General features: G+C 42.0%; 1 protein-coding gene across 1 annotated transcript; it reads right to left on the reverse strand.

Moving 5' to 3' along the window:
* Window positions 1-8689: 8689 nt before the first annotated feature.
* On the reverse strand, window positions 8690-9758 carry LOC139029344 (uncharacterized). The gene is made up of 3 exons (XM_070449087.1): window positions 9663-9758; window positions 9036-9520; window positions 8690-8875 (listed from the first exon to the last, which is right to left on the reverse strand). Exons 1-3 carry the CDS (start codon window positions 9731-9733, stop codon window positions 8709-8711), a joined length of 723 nt encoding a protein of 240 aa, XP_070305188.1. The 5' UTR covers window positions 9734-9758; the 3' UTR covers window positions 8690-8708.
* Window positions 9759-17688: the final 7930 nt, after the last annotated feature.

The raw sequence follows: 17688 nt of genomic DNA on the forward strand, positions 1-17688 counted from the left end.
ACACATCCACACTACCTAAAATCTCCTTTACACACCCCTCATCCACCTCCCTTTCTTAATAACCTCTTATGGCTGCAAGGTGAATATTGAAAAAACTGGAAAATATGTGCACATTTCAACCACCTCCGTTCCTGGCCAAACTCTCCTCCTTATCTCCGAGACGGCCGTTACTCCCCAGCTACTCAGTGTGATACTGGGCAAGCTATCTTCTATGTATACTGGGAGATTCATGAAAGACACCACCAATTCTTTCACATTCATATCTCTCGCCATAATCCTGGTGTCCTTTATCCGTAATCCATCCATTAGACGTTCTTTTCCTTTTCCATTTCTCATCGTAATTTCATACTTCTTATCCCCTTTCATTCGGCATCCCACCACCTCTCCACACACCTCCTTAATTGCTCGTAGTAGTTCCATTGTCGTCACCTTTTCTTCTCCTACCAACTCAATTGCCACAGTGTATTCTTTGCCATATTTCATTCCTCCTTTATCTTCATTTTTCTTCCGTTGCGCATTTTCGTTGTCCTTGTCCATTCCGTTTGTCGTTTCCATGTTGTCCGTCATAATAAATCAAAAAATGAATCAAAAAAAAAAACTCTCCCCCAAGCAGCAAAACTGCAAGGGGGGAAAACTAACCAAACTTAAAACTATTCAAATGAAAAAAACAATAAATTATATTGCGAAGTCCAAAAAAATAAACAAAAAATAGCTCTCGCGCAAACACTCAAGCAAACACTCACTCACAGCTCAAACACTCGCACCTGTCGTCACTTCTCCAATCAGGAAGTGCTCACTCAGGATGGTATGGCCGTACGCCACAGAAGAATAGTTGGATAGACTATTTCAAGTTTATGTAACTCAAAAAACTGAGCAAAAGGAATAGCCATTCCATTTTAAAATTGCCATTATTGTTTTGAGAAGAGTATACTTGACTGGGCAAAAAGCGTAACAGCACCTGGTATTCCCAAGCAGTCTCCCAACCTGGGCTGATCCTGCTGGGCTTCCGAGATCAGACAAGATCAGGCGTATTTGTTTTCTTCTTTACGATATCTATAGAATTAATGTAACGATCTTCTTCATCTGAGGAACAGGAAAGATCGGACCAAAACACAGTGTGGTAAGTGTCCATGTTAATTTAATATAACTGAACACAAAATAACAAAGTGAAACAAAGAAAATCAAAACAGTCCTGAAAGGTGACACAACACAAAACAGGAAACAACTACCCACAAACACCAGGTGGAAAAGGCTACCTAAGTATGGTTCTCAATCAGAGACAATGATAGACAGCTGCCTCTGATTGGGAACCATACCAGGCCAAACACATAGAAAAGAAAACCTAGGAAAAAAACAGAATGCCCACCCCAACTCGAGCCCTGACCAAACCAAAATAGAGACATAAAAAAGGAACTAAGGTCAGGGCGTGACAATGAACAATACACTAGACTAACATAGGGGAATTGTTTACCTGCCTATCAAAACAAAGAACCAAAAGAAATAAAGATACAGAAAGACTAATTGACAAATAGTCAAGACTAAAGCATAAATTTCACTCACAAAAATAGGCAGGTTAAAAGCAACCCCCTATCAACTATAAAATAACAAAACAATGCTTTCAAAAATAAGTGATTCCTCCACCATCCACCCTTGCAATTAACCCACTCCCCTCAAAGAAAGCTTTATCAAAATGTTACATTCTATAACAGTAAAAAATATCTATGCTTCTTGAACACTCCACAACCTTACCCCCTTCCCCTCAAAATACGCATAATTTCTCCCACAAAGTAGCATATCTAACAAAACTCAAAACAACATTCAACAAAATACACATTAACCCCATCACATGTATCACACACAGCAATCAAAACCAATTCCTCCCACACATACTTAAAAAAATTTAAATCCAAGTTTTTACATAAAAATTCCTTTACAAAAAATATTTTAATTCCTCGCATTCTACAAACAAGTGCATTAAAGTTTCCGGTACCCCACCACATATCACTTTCTCTTATAAATTCCCTATTAATTTGATGCAAGACCACTTTTGTAAATATACGATTATGCCTTAATTTAAAGTCATTATTTTCACATTCCAATTTATTTCTAGATGAGTATAAATTTTTCCATAATACAGTAACATCCAACCTCGGAAACAGTTTAACCCACACCTTTTCAGCAGCAGGCCTGTCAGTAACATTTTATTTTAATTGATTGTTCTGACACTAGACCAGGGGTGTGTCAAAGTCAAATGGACGGAGGGCCAAATAAAAAATTTAGCTACAAGCCGAGGGCCGGACTGTTCGAATGTTCATTGAAAAATTTTAAATGACGCATAAGTCTAGTGAACCTAATTGAACCTACTGAAAACCTAACAAATATATTCCAATATGATCAGATAAATAAAGCAATATTTTCTTATGGCTCTGTCAGTAATCTTTAATTTTCAACAGACACAAAAGACAAATTTCCTTTATAAAAAATCCCCATAACATGAACATTAATGAAAGAAACCGGTATTCAAGGCACCATCAGTAGCCTATATTTTCTATTTTTAGCAAAAGTGGGCTAAATTTACTTCAAAGAAAAAAACAATAATAGCAATTTTCATCATCCACTCAACTGAAAATATTTTAAAATATAATGGATTGAAATACAATAAAATAAAGTGCAAAAATCTATTAATCAAAAACAACACTTTGTTTAAGGAGAAGTAACATGCAGTGAAAACAAATATTAAACTTTAACTTTTAAACTTGAACTGAGTAAAAACTCTAAATATGTATTGCACAGTAATGTTCACTTGTTTGAGGTTGAGGGTGATACTTGGTGGTTGTCCCATCTTTTCCACAAGTTCATCAAGTTCGGCGTAAGCTCTGAGCTGAGGAAATCCTCAGAATTGAGTGGAGTGGTTCACAGTAAGTCGACTTCTGTTGAATGTTTTGTTCAGGTTCATCAAAAGAAAACAGTTGTTCACACAGGTATGTGCTGCCAAACATAGACAACATTGAGCAGCCTGATGCGCCAGCTGGTGGCATGTGTCGGGGAGGAAACGGTGCGAACTCCGCAGCACCCACTGCCGCCATATTTCCCTCAGTGCATCATTGCATTGGGAGGTCAATCAACTCCATTGGAGGTTTGGTGGTGAGCTTCCACGTCAAACAGCAAAGGGTTTACCGAGCAGTTTCCAACCTGCTTTTTGTGCCTTCAAAGTCAGCAAATCGGCGTCGAAAGGCAGCGCAAGCCATACCTATTTTATCAGCCAACTGTGCGCTTCGGGAACGCACTTGGTTAGAGAGCTTTCTCTTTCATGGTCTGGCAGCTGGAAAGTGGCTCAAAATTTTCTTTCCGCATCGCGTCTCCCACAGAGTCAGTTTGGTTTTAAATGCCTTCACTGTACTGTACATATCAGACATGACATGATCCCGACCCTGCAGCTGCAAGTTTCATTGCATTCAGATGACTCTAATGTCACACAGAAAAGCATTTCACACAGAAACATTTCGTCTCGAGTTGTGTTGTGCTTTCCCTTTGCTGTCCAAGAAACAGACAAATCTCCTCACGAAGCTCGAAACATCTTTGAAGCACCGTCCCTGGCTTAGCCATCGCACCTCTGTGTATAAGCAAATCACCATGCATCCGTTTCTAACTCCGTCAGAAATGCCTTGAACTGGCGGTGATTCAAACACTTTGGCTCTATTAAAGTTAACTGTGCGCGTGATGATGCTCATTACATGCTCCATTTTCAAGTTACCGCACAACGCTTCCTGGTGTATGATTACATGATAAGCTGTCAGCTCACCTGTCGCGTTTCCTCTTGCATCTTTTCCCGTATCTTCGCCACCAGTCCGCTCCTGTGTCCCACACATCGCAGGTGCTCCGTCGGTTGTCAAACCCACGAGTTTTTCCCAAGGCAGCTCCATCTCATTTTACTCACATCTTGACACCTCTTCATACAAATCATGCCCCGTAGTTTGTGCCATGCATAGGACGTTAAAGCCAAAAACTCCTCTGTCACGCTTAGGCTGGAGCCACTCCGCGGATGAAAAATTGACAACTGGGCAATGTCAGAAATGTCGTGCTCTCATCCACAGCCAAGAATATGCAATGAAATATCTTTTCCCTTTTTCACAAGCTGCTCTTTTAGATTGATGACAAGCTGGTCTACTCTCTCGGCAATGTGTGTTTCTGTCTCAGACTCACATTTAAAAAGAGTTGCCTTTTTTCTGGGCAAACTTCGTCACAAACTTTAATCATGCAGTTTTGATGAAATCCCCCTCCGTAAATGGCCGGGCTGATTTGTGCGATCTCTTCTGCCAAAATAAAACTGGCCTTGACAGCAGCCTGGCCTTGTGATTTGGCTTTTTGAACAGAGCCTGTCGAGATTTGAGCCTCGTTTTAATTCCTCTGCCTTTTGTAGCCTTTGTTCCATGTCCATATTCTTGTTTTTGTTCCGCGTGTTTCGTTTCATAATGTCGTCTCAGATATACTCTGTTCAGTACCGCCACACTTTCTCCACACAGAAGACACACAGGTTTTCCAGCTACCTCCGCTGAACATATACTCCGACTCCCACCTTGTTTGAAACCCCCGGTTCTCAGTGTCCACCTTCCGTTTTGCCATTTTTGATGGTATCTGAAAGTTAATTTTACTGTGATGCTGACGACTGCTGTGCCAATAAATATTGAAATGAAGCAGCCTACTGCTCGGTGGCGTCACCGTTGCATTGGGAAATGTAGTATTGTGCGTGAAAAAGATCTGCGGGCTGCCGGCTTGGCTGCGGTCTGCGGCCGTTCTAATAATAAATCAAGATCATCCCAGGGGCCGTTAAAAAACCTTCTCGCGGGCCGATGTGGCCCGCGGCCTTGACTCTGACATATGTGCACTAGACAATGCTTTCCATATCCCCATGGCTAATGTATAGATTCGGTTTAAAACATACAGATCTCCCCTAATCTCATCTTATTTGACTGAAACCCAGTCTGCTGGAAGGCTACTTTTCACCCATTCAAAAACATGCAACTATAGTGCCTCTCAACTTGTCATCCACATCATTCACATTGTCAAAAATGGCCTGGTCTCTGAGAACCAAGAATAAACTTCATATACACTGCTCAAAAAAATAAAGGGAACACTTAAACAACACAATGTAACTCCAAGTCAATCACACTTCTGTGAAATCATACTGTCCACTTAGGAAGCAACACTGATTGACAATAAATTTCACATGCTGTTGTGCAAATGGAATAGACAACAGGTGGAAATTATAGGCAATTAGCAAGAACACCCCCAATAAAGGAGTGGTTCTGCAGGTGGTGACCACAGACCACTTCTCTGTTCCTATGCTTCCTCTGCTGATGTTTTGGTCACTTTTTAATGCTGCGGTGCTCTCACTCTAGTGGTAGCATGAGACGGAGTCTACAACCCACACAAGTGGCTCAGGTAGTGCAGCTCATCCAGGATGCACATCAATCGAGTTATGGCAAGAAGGTTGCTTGTGTCTGTCAGCGTAGTGTCCAGAGCATGGAGGCGCTACCAGGAGACAGGCCAGTACATCAGGAGACGTGGAGGAGGCCGTAGGAGTGCAACAACCCAGCAGCAGACCGCTACCTCCGCCTTTGAGCAGGAGGAGCACTGCCAGAGCCCTGCAAAATGACCTCCAGCAGGCCACAAATTGCGATGGGTCTGCTCAAACGGTCAGAAACAGACTCCATGAGGGTGGTATGAGGGCCCGACGTCCACAGGTGGGGGTTGTGCTTACAGCCCACCACCGTGCAGGACGTTTGGCATTTGCCAGAGAACACCAAGATTGGCAAATTCGCCACTGGCGCCCTGTGCTCTTCACAGATGAAAGCAGGTTCACACTGAGCACATGAGCACATGTGACAGACGTGACAGTCTGGAGATACCGTGGAGAACGTTCTGCTGCCTGCAACATCCTCCAGCATGACCGGTTTGGCGGTGGGTCAGTCATGGTGTGGGGTGGCATTTCTTTGTGGGGCCGCACAGCCCTCCATGTGCTCGCCAGAGGTAGCCTGACTGCCATTAGGTACCGAGATGAGATCCTCAGACCCCTTGTGAGACCATATGCTGACACATGCACATTTGTGGCCTGCTGGAGGTCATTTTGCGTGAATTTCCCTTCCATTAACAAAAGCCTTAGCTCCCGCAAAGTATGCACTTTTCCCATCCTTCCTTGCTCTCTCAATTATCGGCCACAGACGATTCCGAGCTTCTGCAAATGTCCTTCACTCTTGCTTTGATGTTCTCGTCAGATTTTTCTGCTATTCCATAAATTCCGGTCATTCTCGTTTACCTTTGACTCCATTTCAGTGAGTTTCTTCTCCTGCTTTGCAACCTGAATGTTCAATGTTGCGTTCTGCTGCTTCAGAGTTTTTACTTCCTCAGCACTGAAATCAATCGATTTCTTCAGGTTAACGATACTGATAGTGTTCTTTTACACCAAATTCGTGATGTCATCTGCGCTCTCTTTGATTTTAGCCGTGAGGATGCGGACGATGTTGTCTTGTAGCTGGCTCATTGATGGTTCACTTCTCAGCGTCTTTGGAAGTTGCTCCTTGGTTGGGGTATTCGGGTATGAATCGCATTCACCCCCCTTTTTTACACTGCAAGCATATGAGTGAGTTTCAACAATGCCTCTTTTCTCCTTGGAAGTTTCAACATCCATTATCTCAGCAACAGTTTGGTCTTGTCCTGATTACATGCTACTAGCTCTATGAAGACGTTAGCAGGCTAACTTAACTACACACGCTGACACTTTTCGATAGCTAGCTTGTTCGTTGGAAATCGTCAAAAATATATTTCAATGGTTTGATTAATTACAAAATTATTCAAAATAGCTACATTGTATGGTTAGACATCATTTTTTGTGAAAAAAAAACTAATTGCAACTGCAGTCTAAAACTATAAACTTTGTGAGAAAACCCTAAAATTGTTCCTCAGCTAGAAATGTTACACCCTCTCATGTCGCCATCTTGAGCGCAACCGGGCACTTTTGTAAAATAGATGTTTAATGTCAATGTGACTCCCTGTTTAAATAAAAGTTAAATACAATTTTAAAAAACATCAACACAAACACAGGATATGGGGTACACATGGTATCACATTATTACATACTAGGCCCTACTGCACCTGCATTCCAGCACCATTCCAGCATCTGGAATTGACTCAACATGTTTGAGGTGGGGGATCAATACATGTGGGGGAAGAGGTGGCTGTCGAATGTATGATTCTGATATGTACAGGTTCATTGTGCGCGTGGGGGGAGGGTGCGTCCATGTTTGTGTCCGTACTCTGAGGTGTGTTTGAATATGAATGAGCAGCAGTGTTGTGATGTGTCCTATCCCATCCTTGCAGAGTGATCTTCCTTGGCCTCATCACATGTCTCAGTGGCTCCTCCTWAGGAGGGAGGGGGACACCACCACGGGACAGACCCCACACTCATCGCTAGAGATCAAACTTCAGACTCCCTCCAAAACCACTGAACCCCTCAACACACCGAAAGAGATTACGGTACACACCGTAAGAGGGAGCCGGAACAGGATAACTCCCTCCAAACTCACAAAGACACAGAGGAGGAGGAACTATCCAACACCCAGGGAGAGAGAACGAGTGACCTCAGTCGAACACAGTCAGAAAGAGGTGGAAGAGGCGTTAGATAGGTTACCCCAGAGGCCATTCATCCTGTTCATGTGAGCAAGAAAGAGCAGAAGGCTTCTGATCAGCCAAATGGCAGGCAGAGGGAGAGGTCATAGTGATTCATACCCACAGAGAGAAAGACAACCCACACAACCTCTTGGTTGAGATGAACCACACAGAGGTAGAGGGCCTTCAGGGCTAGCCAGTCAGCCTGCTCTGATCCTCAAGTCAATTGTATTTAAATTCATGTTAATTAAAGATTTTTATAAAAAAATKGAAAAGTCCCATTTACTTAATGATCATTTTTCACTGTCTTCAACCCTCAAGAGTCTGGGTCACCCTTTTACTGGGCAAACRCAACTTGCATATCGTCATAGACTAGGCCGAAACGTTAATCTTTTAACCTTGCTTGAATAAAATAATGAATTTTTTATAGTGAGCAAGCGTTGCGCTTTTTCCTTTTCTACGATGATTCATGTTTTTGGTTGCACCACAACTCAAATTGGTTGAGCCCCCTTAGTTTTTTTGTTGTCAATTAATACTTTTTCTTTTTAAATTAAATTATTAAAAGCATTAAAATTGGGATGTTTCCCAGGTATTTACACAACCTACTCCACACTTGCAAAGTGAAAGTTTTTAGAAAAGTTCTGAAATTAAGTATCAAACAGAAGAAAAGCAGAATTGAATCCAATTATAATGCGAATAATTTAATGTTCTATGGTTCAATCCCATTTCTGAATGTCTGATGAATAATTAATATTGTTCCWCCTCTTCCTTGTGGCAGGCGCAGCAGCACACTGCCCTCCAAAGACTGCAAAAAAAAAATCGCCGGACTGCCCCTTTCCTTGCTCTGCATGGAACATCCAGTGTCACATCCTTGGTGACGTGTGGGATGACATCCGGGATGACCACAGCAACATCCTCTGGAAAGGGAAAAAAGAGGGACAGAATGTAAACAAATGCAAACYGTAGGTTCTAAACACTGGCCAGTTGAAAGGTTCTACTAAGATGTCATGACAAACGGCACCTGTCAGAGTGCTCTCTAAGTGTTACTCACCTGCTTGGATGTKAGCTGGCARAGGGGCGAAGACKGCCATCGTGAGAGTCCTTTCTTCAGGTGTGACGTCCACAACCTCCAAGAGGGAAGAGATGGGCTCTGCCTCTGTGTAAGTGGTGATGTCCACAACATTCAGGTGGGAAGAAGCCTGGTCTGCCACTGTGTTAGGGGTGATGTCTTTAACCTCCAGGTGGGAAGATGCCGGATCTTCCTCTGTTATGGGTGACAACAATAATCCTGATGAGTTCTATTACTACAAGTCACCAAGATGTCATCAGAAAAGGCATCTGTCAGAGTGCTCTCTATCATTGCTACTCACCTGCTTGGATGTCAGCTGGTAGTGTGGTGGAGACGGCCACCACGAGGACAGGGGGGACTGGTAGGGTGGCTGCAGGGGGCTGGAAGCAGCTCTGCACCTCGTACGCCACAAAGGCACAGACAGAGCTCATATAAAAAGGGCTCTGGAGGTCATCCGTGGAGAAGGACTGACTGATTCTCSCGAGGATCGACCGCACAGAGTCAAAAGCAGCAGCCCGGGCGAAAGGGATGTGAGGGGAAGGGTCCTTTAACATGCAGGAGAGCTTCTCCACTACGGCCGCCACCATGCCCACGGCCATCCCGCTTATAAGGATTGGGTGCTCTGAATGGCCTTCCTCTGGCTGAAGCCACAGGGCCAGGAGGAGCCTGGGCACCACCTCCACCACCACCTGAGATGGGCTGAGCAGGTTGCTACGGGGCTCATTGGACTGCTCGCCCAGAATGCTTCTCACAGCTCTCTCCACGATGCTGTGGACCTTAGGATCGCTGAAATCAACAAAAAGGAGAAGACAAAGCTAAACGATGTGCAATGTTCTCACATAGAACACTGTCTTAGTCTGTTTCTGCGTAGTTACAGATGTGTAGATAAATGGATCAAGTCATATGCAGGGCAGTACATGGAACTCACATGTCAGCTGGCGAGGTGGGGTGCATGGAGCGGCGGAACTTGCAGAAAGCCTCGTGCTCTATATCCATCATTTTTAGGCAAGTGTTTACTTCCCAGGCCTGCAGTATGAAACAGGAAGTCCCATTACTGTAATTTCACAACAGATCTATCCTGCTGTGCTAACTAGTTGTTGAAAGGCTAGTGAAGAGCTCATTAACTTGTAGTATGTCTCTAACTCTCATTCTCTTACCTGCCGAGCGAGGTCGTTTCCCTCCTCCAGGGTTTCCTTCCACACCCTTCAAATCAAATACAGAAGCAATTAACTTTCCTGGTTCTGATTTTTCTGTTGTTATTTTACCCCACACCTCCTGATGCTCGCCTGGTGGCAGGGATATGGCAGTGAAGGTGAGTTGCTTGACGTGGCCTACTCAACTCTCCCAAGTAGATTTTGCCTGAGACCAGCCAGTTGCTCATCAGTGCTCCGTGGTGAACATGGGGGCGGGACCTGGCCTTGACTCTGGAGCAGCAAGATAAGTGGACATGAGCTCTTCTTTGCAGATGAGGTAGGTGTGAGACCGTGCCACGAAATACCATATCTAATGTGCTTTCAGAAGGGCCTTCTGCAACATTTCACAACTGCTCACTGCCTGACAATTTGCCAAGTGATATTAGAACCCTTATGACCAACTTCTCTAAACTGTCTTTCTGTTGTTTATGTTTTTGTGGGATGAATCTTACCTGTTTATTGTAATATGTTTCTCCCAGCAGGCCTGCAGAGTTGAAATAACACGGCTGTTTACAGAAATTCCTTTGAGATAATGAAAATAATAATTGCTTTGTGTATGCACATTATGCACAGCATTTACAGTATGCTAAAATAATTTCTCCTAAGATTACCTTTGGGGACATATAGTGAATCTCCGAATGACCAAACCCTATCCAGGTAAGATGGGGAAGAATGTGCAGCGCTATAGATATACGGGATGCTCTAGAGCACATATGTTCAGGAGGTCAGAAGAAGGGTTTTTTACGGCCCTGGGATTGATCTTGATTTATTATTAGAACCGACGCAGAACCGCAGCAAGCCGCAGCCCGCAGAATCTTTTACCGCACCAATACTACATTTCGCAAATGCAATGGTGACGCCGAGCAGTAAGGCTGCTTCATTTTCATATTTATTGGCAGCAGCAGTCGTCAGCATACAGTAAAAAATTAACTTTCAGATACCATCAAAAATGGCAAAACGGAAGGTGACCACTGAGAAAACCGGGGGTTTCAACAAGGTGGGAGTCGGAGTATATGTTCCGGAGGTAAAGCTGGAAAACCTGTGTGTCTTCTGTGTTGGAGAAAGTGTGGCGGTACTGAAAGAGTATAATCTGAGACGACATTATGAAACGAAACCGCGGACAAAAAACAAGAATAATGGACATGGAACAAAGGCTAAAGGCAGAGGAATTAAAACGAGGCCTCAAATCTCGACAGGCTCTGTTCAAAAAGCCAAATCACAAAGGCCAGGCTGCTGTCAAGGCCAGTTTTATTTTGGCAGAAGAGATCGCTAAATCAGCCCGGCCATTTACGGAGGGGATTTTCATCAAAAACTGCATGATTAAAGTTTGTGACGAAGTTTGCCCAGAAAAAAGGCAACTCTTTTAAAATGTGAGTCTGAGCAGAAAAGTGAACATTACTGTGCAATCACATATTTAGAGTTTTTACTCAGTTCAAGTTTAAAAGTTCAAGTTTAATATTTGTTTTCACTGCATGTTACTTCTCCTTAAACAAAGTGTTGTTTTTGATTAATAGATTTTTGCACTTTATTTTATTGTATTTCAATCCAATTTATTTTAAAAATATTTCAGTTGAGTGGATGATAGAAAATTGCTATTATTGTTTTTTTCTTTGAAGTAATTTAGCCCACTTTTGCTAAAATAGAAAATATAGGCTACTGATGGTGCCTTGAATACCGGTTTCTTTCATTTAATGTTCATGTTATGGGGATTTTTATATAAGGAAATTTGTCTTTTGTGTCTGTTGAAAATTAAAGATTACTGACAGAGCCATAAGAAAATATTGCTTTATTTATCTGATCATATTGGAATATATTTGTTAGGTTTTCAGTAGGTTCAATTAGGTTCACTAGACTATATCGGTCATTTAAAAAAAATTCAATGAACATTCGAACAGTCCGGCCCTCGGCTTGTAGCTAAATTTTTTATTTGGCCCCGTCCATTTGACTTTGACACCCCTGCTCTAGAGATAACAGGAATGACTTAAAGTCGCGAATGATCAATGACTGTGGAGTCGTCCAATATGCTGCACTTAGAATTGAGTTGTAGGCGATGTTTGGCGCAAAATAGAATGTTTACATTCTATTGCCATGGAGAAATGGAATGTGTAGAACCTGTATAATTGGGTATGCTTCTATGTCTTTATTTCGTGAAAGATTAAGCTCTTTATTATGTCATAATGTGTATATGAGGACGTAGGAGCCCGTCCCGATTCATRAMGCRATTATCCAGGTGCATGTTGCTTAGACCTACTAATCCAACCTTGGTTTACAAGTTAAATACATAGATTTGTATAGGCATATATAAACAATCGACCACATCCATTTAAAACAATGATTGTCAATTGAAAATGTGGTTGTTGTGTTGTGCGCCTTGAGTGTCAGTCCCCTTAAGTACATTATTCCAACATTTCCGAGCTCTGAATTGACACAATGAACACTTTTACAAAGATATTCGGTTAAAAATAAGAGTATAAATGACAATAAACGTATGCCTTGGATTGTATGCATAATTGTGTAGTAAACAATATCGCTYAGCGTGGGAACTTTGGTGTTTGGAAAGTATCCGTTATAAGTCTCCATGGCACGTATCACTTCGTTGTCTTGTTGGTAATAGTAGAAATGCATGACAGTCCGCATTGTAATGGACTAACAGGTGTTTTTCTTTTTTTCTCTCACATTAAACAGACATTTGAGAACGGAATTGCTTACAGTTGTACCTATGATGCACAGACACACTAAAGCTGTACAGTGTAATTTGAATAGTCAGTTTCAATTATTTGCAGATGTATTCCCTATTATTTACAAATCGAAAGATGTAACATTTGAAATGAATGTGGCAGAACAGTTWAGCATAGAGTTCCTGTGGGAGTCTTCTCCTTCAGTCTTTTTGCCTCCTAGGCCTCGTTTCTCATGACATGGGATTTCCCCAGTGCCAACTTCACATGAGATGGCCGCTGTCTACTGTCATGTAGTGCTGAATGACAGATATTGCTCTGCCGATATCGCTGCTGTCCATGGTACGACCGTCTAAACTTGACCCCCCACACATACACACACATTAATGCTAATTTCACACACACTTTATTCCAAGTGTGTTTGTGTTTGAATAAAATCAATGTGTGGATGTTGATTGGACAATGTATATGTGCTTTTAAATAAGGCAATGTTTATATGACCCCCTTTCAAAGAGTTGCTCATTTATCACTTTCTTACAGATATACAGTGCCTTCAGAAAGTGTTCATACCCCTTAACTTATTCCTAATTTTATTTTCTTACAGCCTGAATTCCAAATGGATTAAATTATAGTTTTTTTAATCATCTCACCCAGCTACAGACAATACCCCATAATGACAAAGTGAAAACATGTTTCAATTTTATTTTTCAAATGTATTGAAAATGAAATACAGAAATATCTCATTTACATAAGTATTGACAATACATGTTAGAATCACCTTTGGCAGCGATTAAAGCTGTGAGTCTTTCTGGGTAAGTCTCCAAGAGCTTTGCACCCCTGGAGTGTACCATATTTTCAATATCACACTTACACACCTACTTTGCAAACACACCTACTCATTTAAGGGTTTTAATTTATTTTTACAATTGTTTACATTTTAGAATAATAGTGAACACATCAAAACTATGAAATAGCACAATTGGAATCATGTAGTAAGCAAAAACGTGTTAAACAAATCAAAATAGATTTGAGATTCTTCGAAGTAGCCATCCTTTTCCTTGATGACCGCTTTGCACACTCTTGGCATTCTCTCAAACCTTTTCATGAGGTAGTCACCTGGAATGCATTTCAATTAACAGGTGTACCTTCTTAAAAGTGAATTTGTGGAATTTCTTTCCTTATTAAAGCGTTTGAGCCAATAGGTTGTGTTGTGACAAGGTAGGGATGGTTTACAGAAGACATTCCTATTTGGTAAAAGACCAAGTCCATATAATGCCAAGAACAGCTGAAAAAAGCAAAGAGAACCAACAGTCCATCATTACTTAAGACATGAAGGTCAGTCAATATGGAATATTTCAAGAACTTTGAACGTTTCTTCTAGTGCAGTCGCAAAAACCATGAAGCGCTTTATGAAACTGGCTCTTGTGAGGAAGACCCAGAGTTACCTCTGCTGCAGAGGATAAGTTCAGTAGAGTTAACTGCACCTCAGATTGGAGCCCAAATAAATGYTTCACAGAGTTCAAGAAACACACACATGTCAACATGCACTGTTCAGAGGAGACTGCGTGAATCAGGCCTTCATGGTCGAATTGCTCCATTGAAACCACTACTAAAGGACATACACCAATAATAAGAATAGACTGGCTTGGGCCAAGAAACACGAGCAATAGACCTTAGACTGGTGGAAATCTGTCCTTTGGTCTGATGAGTCCAAATGTGAGATTTTTGGCTTTCAATGTGTGTGTAAAGAATCCAGGTTGTTTAGTTGGGTCTACTTTTCATTATAAAACTATTTGTTGAATGGTTTAAAATCCGTCAGAAGCTGCTTTCAATTCATGGTAGCTCTGAATAAGTCTTGACAGAGACAGAGCTTGTTTTGTCAAGGAAAGTGAAAAGGACTGAGGGAAAGTAAAATGGAAAATACATGGAAAGGAACATGGAAGAACCTCAAAGAACATTGCATTTTTGAGATCATGTAACATCAAACATAACATCAAAATGCATCTTATATTCCTGCCCTTACAGAAAACCACATGATTTCAACTAACATTTTATGTGAAATCATGTGAAAACATGTTTTGGAACACAACATGATCACGTTTTCACATGTGTAGTTTAATGTAATCACATGTTGCTTTACATGTTATCACATTATCTTCACATAAGATTACATGAAAACATGCTCTTGGAAAACTTCTCGTGAAATTCATGTGGTTTTTGCGTAAACGCCCTGCAGTTCCACACTCAAGGTTCTTAATAATGCTTTAAAATGCACATGTACGATTGTGCATGTGTAATGGGTTGAAAACAAAGTCACTAAAAACAGACACCCATTTATTATACCCCCCCCCCAATTTGTTTATGTATTTGTCTTAATTTATCTAAATTGTATTTTCTTCATGCTTTCGTTAGCAGTCCATCCGGCCAATAGATGGCGGTATTGCACTGTTGTAGCAGGAGAAACAGCAAGTTCTGGCAAAGCGCTCACCATTCTGCAGAATAAGGATCAGAACTTTACAGAGRTAAACTGTGTCTGTTCTTTTTACTATTACAGGTATGTAACAGAAGCTTACTTGTAGCTTACTTGTACTGGATTTTGATGTCATAAGGTGAATGCACCAATTTGTAAGTCGCTCTGGATAAGAGCGTCTGCTAAATGACTTAAATGTAAATGTAATTTTGTCTAGGAGATTTTTTATAAAAAATCCATTTGTTAGGGATTTCTGAGTTCGTTTGACATGTTATTGGTTTTGTGTAAAATTGTGCTCACTAGCTGGTAAACTGGCCGAGCACGCTCAGTCTGGTGGACTTTTAGTGCATACAGTGAGAGAGAGACGATTTTCTRKAGGTGYCACTATCTTAAAGCTGAATGTATTGTTGTCAGTTTTCTATAGAGGTAGCGGTATATAGAAAAACATTCAGTTATTTATGTTTTCATATATAGGTGTTTCTATTGTATGAATGTGAAATACAATGYGGTTTTCATGTGAAACCATACACTAAGACAGTGTTATTTGTGGAACATTTTTGAATTCTGCTTTAGGTAAAGTGCATTTATGTTGTGTAATTTAAAGTGTGCACTTGTTTGATGTGAATATTTTCAAAGTACTRACAAGAAAATAGACAATTGAACAAGAGAAAAAAAACATTCTTCAGAATAAAGAAAGYGGCAGAACTTTGCAGACGTAAACTTGTGTCCGTTCTTTTTACTATTGCAGGCCACCTCAGCTACACATGCACTCTGTCTGCACACGCATCGACGCATACACATACACATGGACAAACACACACTAATGTTCTCTCTCTTGTGTTTGTCAGCAGTTCATCGTGGCCCTGTCATTCGCCTCCTTCACCAAAGCTCAGTCAGGGACCTACATGAAGAGTGCCATCACTCAGAGAGACACTTTGACCTGTCCAGCTCTCTCATCGGACTCATAGACGGCAGCTTTGAGATGGGTATCAACAATAACATTGAGTTGCTTGAGAATTCATGTATTTAAAACCAGATACAGACTACATTTACATTTAAGTCATTTAGCAGACGCTCTTATCCAGAGCGACTTACAAATTGGTGCATTCACCTTATGATATCCAGTGGAACAACCACTTTACAATAGTGCATCTAACTCTTTTAAGGGGGGGGGTTAGAAGGATTACTTTATCCTATCCTAGGTATTCCTTAAAGAGGTGGGGTTTCAGGTGTCTCCGGAAGGTTGGTGATCACTCCGTGAGCTGTGCGGTCGTGAAGGGAGTGTGTTCCACCATTGGGGTGCCGAAGCAGCGAACAGTTTGGACTGGGTGGTCGGGGAACTGTTACTGTCCTGCATGAGGTATGGATGGCAGCACGCAGGCCAGAGTTGGATGGGAACGGGCAGTTTGGCCGCTTTGTATGTGGGTGTAGGCCCTGATCAGAGCTGAAGGTACGGAGGTGCGTTCCCCTCACAGCTCCGTAGGCAGGCACCATGGTCTTGTAGCGGATGCGAGCTTCAACTGGAAGCCAGTGGAGAGAGCGGAGGAGCGGGGTGACGTGAGAAACTTGGGAAAGTTGAACACCAGACGGGCTGCGGCGTTCTGGATGAGTTGTAGGGGTTTTAGTGGCACAGGCAGGGAGCCCGACAACAGCGTAATCCAGACGGGAGATGACAATTGCCTGGATTAGGACTGGCGCCGCTTCCTGCGTGAGGCAGGGTCGTACTCTGCGAATGTTGTAGAGCATGAACCTACAGGAACGGGCTACCACCGCTTGATGTTAGTTGAGAACGACGAGGGTGTTGTCCAGGATCACGCCAAGGTTTTAGCACTCTGGGAGGAGGACACAATGGAGTTGTCAACCGTGATGAGCAGAGAGTCCTGTGCACTGGCCAGTCTTCCCCGGGAGGAAGAGCAGCTCCGTCTTGCCGAGGTTCAGCTTGAGGTGGTGATCCGTCATCCACACTGATATGTCTGCCAGACATGCAGAGATGCGATTCACCACCTGGTTATCAGAGGGGGGAAAGGAGAAGTACAACTACAAAGTAGAACTACAGTATGATACATTTTTTGTTGTGGTTCAATCAGAGTCTGCTCTCAATACTGTCCAGTTTTATAGTTGTTCCTATTAATTGATTGACTGGCGTTTGTCCATAACTATACTGTCAAACCCCTAACATTGTTTTATGTGATACTATGTTGTTGCAGCCTAGTATCCAAACTGATATGCCATTTTTAGTTTTAAAAAAACTGCGTTTATCATTTGCAATTCCTGGCTACTGTAGTGTTGTGGTTTCTTGCAGGTAACCTGCTGTTCCTGGCTGTGGTCAGCCATTTTGGGGCGAACCTGCACCGGCCCAGGCTCATTGCTATGGGCTGTTTCCTCATGGCTGTAGTTCCTCACAGGCCTGCCACACTTCTTCATGGGACGGTAAAACAACTGAAATACTGGTTAAACTTGTACTTGTAGAGATACTCAAATGCGGAGGATAGTTTCACTTTAGAAATAAAGAAATGTATCCAGTTGTTGATTAATCTCAGTTAACTTAGAACTAAAGTCTTGCGTAATTGGTCAGCTGCTTGATAATGTTTTGGGGCTAAGAGAAGGGATTAAGAG

Source organism: Salvelinus sp. IW2-2015, linkage group LG19 (genome assembly GCF_002910315.2).
Source record: "Salvelinus sp. IW2-2015 linkage group LG19, ASM291031v2, whole genome shotgun sequence".
Classification (NCBI taxonomy): domain Eukaryota; kingdom Metazoa; phylum Chordata; class Actinopteri; order Salmoniformes; family Salmonidae; genus Salvelinus; species Salvelinus sp. IW2-2015.